Source organism: Amaranthus tricolor, chromosome 2 (assembly GCF_026212465.1).
Source record: "Amaranthus tricolor cultivar Red isolate AtriRed21 chromosome 2, ASM2621246v1, whole genome shotgun sequence".
Taxonomy (NCBI): Eukaryota; Viridiplantae; Streptophyta; class Magnoliopsida; order Caryophyllales; family Amaranthaceae; genus Amaranthus; species Amaranthus tricolor.
Genome location: NC_080048.1, coordinates 28,441,886 through 28,450,753, shown reverse-complemented (window position 1 = coordinate 28,450,753; position 8,868 = coordinate 28,441,886). Strand labels below are relative to the sequence as shown.

Sequence of the window (8,868 nt, the reverse complement as noted above, 5' to 3'; positions counted from 1 at the left end):
CTACCAGCAAAACTGATGCTATACAACTAACAAGTACTTCGAAGTCTAGTGGTAAGCTAGAATCGACCATTATAAGAGTCTATTATACCTTGTTAAGAAATTAAATATGTAATGAAATCCTTTGAACATCAAGGTGAAACTCTATGTAATGAAAGAATGAGAAAATCGCGAATCAATGAATGAATGAAAGTTAAGAAAAACCTTGTGTGTTGTCAAATCCTAACAAATTCACAGCCGTCATTTAAGGACTCTTTGTCAGCCCTTGGTACGAAGATCCTTATAGTCATTTTCTAGAACTATATAATTTGGGTGGAAAGTTAGCCCTAAATTAGCCTATTCGTCATTTCAGGACTTTTTGTCAGCCCTTGGCACGAAGATCCTTTTAGTTATTGTCTGGACCTAATTTGGGTGGCAAGTTAGCCCCAAATTAGCCTATTTATTTTCGGACTATTTGTTAGCCTTTGGCACGAAAATCCTCATAGTTATTGTCAAGACCAAAATTGGGTGGCAAGTTAGCCCCAAATTAGCCTATTCGTTTCATTCCATGACTCTTTGTTAGCCCTTGGCACGAAGATCCTTATAGTCATTGTCTGGGCCTAATTTCGGTGGTAAGTTAGCTCCAAATTAGCCTATTTATTTCAGGACTCTTTATCAGCCTTTGTCGGAAAATGAAAAATTTTAACTTTTATTTTATTTTAGCTATTAGAGCATCCAAATTTAAAGTTTAGAACAATTTAATATCACTCAATAATAAAAATTTATTTTTACTGCAATCAAATATTCAAAATACGTCATGTTATAAAATTTATTGGTTAACATATAAAATTAGTTCTTAAAATAGTGGATTAGAAAGAGATTGACAATTTTCAAGAAAATCAATTGAGTTCATGAGGTCTTGGTCGAATGAAATAGAATTAGATTTAACTTTAAAGTTAAATAAAACTCTGACGGTCCGCTTGGTAATATTTAAAATGGTAATGAAAAGTTAGTGTAGTTTTGATGGGAATATCAAATATTCTTCAACAATATCATTTTCGTTACAAAAATCGTTCTAATATTCTAATGCATTATCATTTAAACATGTGGTATTAGATGGTAATGGAAAACTGTGAATAAAAACACTTTTTATGATCAAACTTTAATTATCATAAGAATAACATAATATATATCATGAAAATTTATAATATAAATTATTTATATTACCATCATTTAATACCAGTAGTACTCATCAACTACACAGGTGTACACTACTCCATGTGGTGTACCAATTTGAAGCGTCGTGTCCTAAATCAAGCATCGGGACCTTCTTGCCATTTGTGAGGTGCTGCTTGTATCATCACTCATCCTTTCGATTCATTCCATCAATTTCTTTATCTACAATCCAAAAACTATATGATAGCGTGCATCTCGTGCTCTACGTTTCAATCATACTTTAATTTTAAAATTACAAATTTTTATATGAAACGTTCTAACGTGAGACATGTTTTATATTTAAGGTAAGTAATTTAATAATAAAAAAATTTTTAGTTTATGAGTTTCTTATTTTGAGGTCATCTCACTATTTGAAAATGTCTCATAGATCGATTATTTAAAAATTTTAAATTCTAAATTTTAAATTTACCGTAACTGAAAATAAAAATCTCATTCTTTATAAAAATCTTACATTTATATTATTTATTTATTTAAAATACTCTTCAATTGACTTTTGTCTCCCCATTAGGCTTCTATAATTGTATCCAAATAATTTCTTATTCTCACACGTATATCGGTATCTACATAGATCACATGAATTGATATTAAAATGTAAACACCTAAAAATACCTTAGAAGAACAAATGAAATATATGTTTACTTTGAATATATTTATCAAAAAATAAGATTTTTTATTATTACAGAGTAATGTACGAGATTTTTAAATTTTAATTTTTCTTTCTTTATTTGTTGTATAATTATATTATAAATTTTTTCGCAAAGTCACAAATTAGTTGTAAATTGTAATACTTTATGTAGCGATTCTAATTAGATTTTGATTCAATTATAGTACTTCCATTTTGATTCAATTTGGATTTTGATACCATACATAATTTATGTCTTCTTAATGTTATCACTTGCACTACATCTCAGTATTTTTATTTTATCACCACTACATTCCGAATACAAATAAAAATTTAGACTACATGAAAAGAATCAAATTCATAAGAATAGAGGGTATGAGATAGATTTACCTTATTAAACCTTAACATTTTAAAACTTAGGTACTTAACTCTTACATACACAACAAGTTATTTGGTATGAAAATTATGAAAAGTAAATACACAATTAAATTATCAAATAATTTTAAAAAGTTTTTTTAAAAAAAATCAAGTAAGTTTATTATTTAATTTTAACTTTTAATAATTTTTAATATGTTTGATTTTAGATTTTATTTTTCATTTTTTTGGTACCAATTTATCTGCAAAAACTGGTCATTATTATTTGAGCAATAATAATCTTGGGTAAGTAACCCTAAAAATAAATTATTTATGATTAATTAAAAATTGGAATTATTATAAGAAAATCAATAAAAAGTTTAATTATTCTTGGTAAGTTTTGCTAAAATTTATTGAACCTAACCCCAAATTTATTTTTAATATGTGAATAAATACGAACTTGTTATAATTTATAAAGATTTCTTTTACAAATTTAATTTATAAGAAATAAACAATAAATCAAAAGAGAAATAGTACAATAATTTTATTATAAATAGAGGCCTCCTAGCCATTGTATATACATAACATTTGCACTCTAATCAAAATCATTCTCTCAAGACTTTGATATCGCCATAAGACGTAAGTCTCTCACCTTTGTCGTCTTCAAATTTATTGATGTACTTTATGTTTGCTCACATTAATTTTGATTTTTTTTTTCTCCATTTGTAATCGGGACTAACCAATCATTTAGTCCTTTCGAAGAAAAAAACACAGTCATTTAGTACAATATTGTTTATTAAATTGCACTCTTTATAGACTAGAATTCATTTTACCTAAATTTTACTAATAAAAACTTTTATAATTCTAATTTGTATTTAATTGTTTTATTTATTTGACATTATCAACCAATCATTTTTAATTTGTATTTAATTGTTTATATATAAGTCAAAAAATAGCTAAATAGTATGTTATTTGATTCGTCTTAGTTTGTAGATTTTATTAATATAAACTTTCATAATTATTTTATGTATAATTAGAGATATTAGTTAAATAAGTGCATCTTTAACTGTGCAACATAAAATAACACATTTGAATAGAATTCGAGGGTGTATTACTTTTTTAAACCGAATAAATTCTTCCAAATAATGGTAGGACTTAGTATTAGTCACACAGACTATCTTAAGTAGTACCATTTCCAATCTATTAAGTAGCTATATTTGACTTTATACGTACTCTAATATGTTATTTTAATTATTTATATTTAGAATTATATATAACTAAAAATTATAAAAAAATTCTTATGAAAACTTGCAATTAGACGATTTAAATAATAACGCACGTGATAATATTTTATGCAATTAAACGATACAATCAAGATTGACATGAATGTTCATCTCAAATATATTTTATATACATACCTCATAAAAATAGATACACTTATTCTATTATGTATCTTGCCGTGTTCGACTTTAATTTTTATAATCTTTTTTAGCACAAATTTAGCTTAACACTCGTGTAAGTGCGTATAAATTTTGATAACGCTATTCATATAAAAAGTAGAAGCTTAGGAATACTAGCTTAACACTCGTGTAAGTGCATATATTTACCTATATGTGTGCATTTAACATAAAATACATGTCAATTTTGTATAATTTTTACTAATTTTCTAATAAAATCAATGACTATTGTTAATTTGGTCAAAAAATATCGCTTGCTCTGCGAGTATAAATTAATTTGGTTGTTGGATTTGATTGTTATTTGCAAAACATATTATTTAATTTGATAAACATGATCTATCTTAGATATGATATTTGGGGAAGCCCATAATGACTCATTCTATGAGATAAATAATTCACGGTCGTTATTACTTTCTACTTATTATATATCCATAAATGTTATGCATGATTGTGATTCGTACCTTCAAACTTCAAGGGAGATGTTGCTGAAATTGATATGCACATCTGAAAATCATTATAATCGATTAGGTCTAATTTTTTATTTATTTTATATTTTTAGACATTTGAATTTCTTTCTATCTTTTATGATTTTGGTTTCATGTAAAGGGTGGAAAATTTTAATGTTTTAATAAATGAGTCACACTTATTTGCTTTTCCTTAATTGACCCTCCTATTCAACCAAATGGGACCTTCCCGTTCAACCTAATGGTCCATTGAATTTTTAATTACTACTGACTTATCACTTTTAATTTGTATTTTTTTTTCTTATTCTACAAGTTAAAATATAATTAAGTAAAATCTTGTTTTATATGACTCAATGTAAGCATTAATAATATTATTTTTCTTAATTTTTAATTAAACACAATTAGACATATTAAAGGTTTAAATATTGTATATGACCGACTTATTAGGAAGTAGTAATATTTATTGATTTGATTGAATTACCTTTTATTTGTTGGACTTATATGTCGCTAATTGTCTGATTACTAATGCCATAAAATAGACTTAATTCATGTGATTAATTTTTTTCCATGTTTATGCTCATAATTACTCTCTCTATTCCTCTAAACAGCTTTTAAATATGTGTAAAATATCTTGTTGTTAGCAATATTTTAGAAACATATGAAATACTACCTCCGTCCCTTTGAATTTACTATTTAAAGTGATATTTTCTCACATATCATATTATTTTCAGTAGTAAATTCAATAAGACGAAAAAGTAATCAATTAGCATTCCATAAGTTATTTTCTTAAATCTATTTTTGATAGATATTATTATCCTTGAACGGTTAGATAGAAAACGAAGTTACAGGAGAGCACAAGTCATATTATTTATTGAAAAAGTTATGTAAGAGCAAGACACACAACATTTGTTAAGAAACTTGAACGATTTCATATTTCTTTTCTCAATTTAATATTTCAAGATATTAGTTAATATATAGATCATAGATACAATCATGCAAAATACACATACGTGTAAATCCGATTCTTGATGTGTTTTTGGCAGAAAACAAAACATACTAAATATAATTTGGCTTTCATTCTTGCAGTCAAAATGCAAAGCAAAGTTTTACTAAACTAACTTAAATTAAATCCAATTTCAAAAGAGTTTCAAACCATAAAGTGGATCCTACAAAATCCTAATTTCTCATAAATTAATTTATTTGAAACATAATTTATTACTAAATTCTTTCCTCCAAAAACCCCAATTATAAACCCTAAACCAAAAAACTTGTGATTTTAGCAAATGGAAACGAATGGCATCTACCAAGAAGATTTTCGATGTTGTTGTACTTGAAATCAAATCAAGCTTGATGGTGACATTGCAGTAAATATGAGGGAGAGGAGAGAGAGTAAAGATGCAATTTGATGATAAATTCTTTTTTTCATGCTTGAGTATTTGAAGAGGGAATTCCAAGGTGAAGATGAAGGGAATGAATGAGTTTTTGTTAAAGAGAAGAGTATCACTGAAAAATACCAAACCAACAAAAAAACCACCCATGTACAATTTCACCCCTTATTGTAGTCTTCTAGACTAAGTGTGTTAAAAAATAGAGGTGTTTACTCACGTCAGGTGTTTCGGGCAGTTTAAAATTGGGTTTTGTGTCCATATTGATTTCTACATTATTTTAAATTCAATTGAAGTCGGTTTAAGTCAAATTTAATTTCAAGATCGGGTAAATATCGGATCATCAAGTCTGTTTTGAACACCTCTAGTCAAAAATAATTACTCTTTAATCAAATCCTTAAATCCAGATAGGCCCTTAAAAGAAATTCGATGCACGGTTTTATTAAATTTTTTGACATATTTATTTAAAAAAAATTCAAAATTGATGGTTTTATGTTTTAATCATCTCAAAATATCCTATACTCATTTAATAAATAACATTATAAAGATTTTATAAATAATTGAAGGAAAATAAAATAAAATATATAATTTTCTAATACATTAAATGAAATGATCTAAAAAGTAAAAAATCAATCAATATTGATAATATTATATTGGTAATTAGAAAATAAAAAAAGTCAAACATATAAATATTAGTAATAAATACAATGACATTATCATTGAGTTTTAAAGGGAAAAGTTTTATTGAAAAAGTGACACGTAAACAATTTTAAAAAATAATGACAACAACAGTGTTTTGTTTTAGTAATAGTTATAGATATCACAAATAATGAGAAGATGAAATATGATACTTTTATGTATATTTTCTCTTAAAAGCCCTTCAAAAGAAAATATGCATAAATGAGTGGAGTTTAAAGGCAAAACACTGAGAATTTTATAATTGTTCGACCTTTTAAGTGAGAGTTTTCTTTCAACTTTAAATAATTTAATTTACCTTATAGTTCATCTAATTTGGATTTTCCTATGTAGGTAAGGTAAATATGACTGCCGATTTTTTTAGTTTTAATTTCTTTTGCAAGACTCAATATATATTATATATTAACATAAGCTTAAATTTATAGCTCAAGAAAAAGAAACAAGCATGAAGACATGGATTGCAACAGTGTGTGTTTGTTGGTGTACGTTAATGTTGATGCTACTACTTACCCCAAGTTTAGCCATCGAAGAACAACAACAACCACAATTTGAAAGTGAATTGACAGCTTTCAGAACAGTCACATTCGAACTCAAAAATGGTTTCAGAAGCTACTCAAAATTCTTAACCAGATTACGCAATGCCATAACATCCAATGTTAGATCATGCGGCTTAAAAACAACACCTAGTAAGCAACCAAGAGGACAAGGTTATGTTTACGTTAAGCTTCAAACTGGTAAAAAAAAATGGGTCACCTTAGCCGTAGAGGTCACAAATTTATACGTATGGGGTTACGAAGACAGCAAGAAATACAATGGAAAAACTCGAGCAAATTACTTTAGTGACACTCCCCAATATATTAAGGAAAGCGTGTTTATAAATTCAGAAGTACGAACAGCTAGCTTTGCGAGCGACTACAGTAGTCTTGAGAAGGCGGCAGGCGTAAAGAGAGAAGATCTTATGCTCGGAATTGCTAGCTTAGACGAAGCCATTACAAGTGTGTATAATGTTACAACGGATGAATTGAATGATAATGTCAAGAAAGAAGCTAAGTTCTTACTTATCGCGATTCAAATGGTGGCTGAGGCTGCACGATTTAGACTTATGGAGAACTCGATTGTTGCAGGGGATAATTCAGAGGATTTGAAATTGAAAACGGTAAGTTTTCAAGATGAATGGGAGAAAATTTCAAATGCTATTCATAATGCTGCACCTGAATGCAAGGAGTTTTCTCCACCGCTTCAAGTTGGTGATGATGTGTACAATAATGTGGATGAGATTAAAGATGAAATAGGTATTCTTAAGTACAAGAGTACCAATTATATTCTGAATGACGATAATAATGATGGACTTGCTTTTCTTGAATCTGTACTTATGTGAGACAGGAGCTGCTTGCCGAGCTAGCTGTTAAGTATTCGGTCTTCATTTCGTAATAATAATAATAATAATAATAATAATAATAATAATAATAATAATAATAATGTTTCTCTGACTAAGGCTTTAATTGCTAACCTCAGAGAAACTTACTTTTTATCCATCTTTTCATGCTTTATCTCTACCCTTTCATGTATGGATAAAATTATGGATCGCTAATGATAAAATTACTTTTTGGTGGAAATAATTTCCCAATATCTATTACATATATACTGTATCAATCCTAATAAAATTACTCCCCACTAATATAGTGATAATTCGAATTTATAGTTATCCAATAAGACAAAATACAATTGAAGAGTAGAGATGATAACGGTGAATAAGTCAGACATCTTTATAATTAATATTTATTTGTTAGACGATAAATATTATTATTGGCCGAATAAACTAGACAATGACTAGAGAACCCATTTTGAAAGAGGTCATGTTTATGTACAATGGATCGGACTTAGACTACAAATGGACTAGCATATATTCGATTTTTTTATTCCCTAGCTTAATTTTCTCTATATAGGGAGGGATATGAAATTGATGGAGGTGTATGTAACACCTCCAAACCTTTCAAATGGTCGTTGACAACCAATAAAGGCTATTTTTACGCACTTTGACCTCACCTATGTGCATATGATAGCACTTTCCAGGAGGTCACATATCCTAAAATTGCTTCCCACCAAGCACGCTTAACCTTAGAGTTCTTAGAAAATGGGCTCCCTTGAAAAGAATATGTACATTGATGATATTGGTAGTCTATCAATCCTTTTTAAAGTGCAACCTAGGGTATCACAATGTATATAGGGTTGAAGTGCGGTTTGAAATTTTTATAAAACCAAATCAAATCTAATTTAATTGGTGTTTGATTTTTCTATCTGAATCCAAACCAAACCTAGTAATAATCCAAATATATCACACTAAACCAAATTTATACGGTTTAACTTTTTTGGTCCAATCTAAACTAATTTTAAGCTAATTAAAGGCTTATTTATATTATAAGAACGCATAAGTTTCTTATTTAAGATGATAATACAAATCCCAATGTTTGGTTGCACAAGGTTTGCTATAGCATTAGTTTTTTCAAATCTATAAAGTGAGCTCTTCTTTTAATTCGGCTTAAAATTTTGATTTTTAGTTTTTTTACGTTCAATTTAATTTAAACAAAAATATTTTTATTTTGAAATATCAAATCCAAATCCAAACCAAATTATAGAAAGTATAAAACAAATATCATGTTTGGTTTTGAATTGGTTTG

The 8,868-nt window shown here is 27.6% G+C and overlaps 1 protein-coding gene across 1 annotated transcript; it reads left to right on the top strand.

Moving 5' to 3' along the window:
- The first annotated feature begins 2,767 nt into the window (after positions 1–2,767).
- On the top strand, positions 2,768–7,826 carry LOC130803293 (ribosome-inactivating protein PD-L3/PD-L4-like). Its single transcript, XM_057667496.1, has 2 exons — positions 2,768–2,827; positions 6,616–7,826. Exon 2 carries the CDS (start codon positions 6,636–6,638, stop codon positions 7,566–7,568), a length of 933 nt encoding a protein of 310 aa, XP_057523479.1. The 5' UTR covers positions 2,768–2,827; positions 6,616–6,635; the 3' UTR covers positions 7,569–7,826.
- Positions 7,827–8,868: the final 1,042 nt, after the last annotated feature.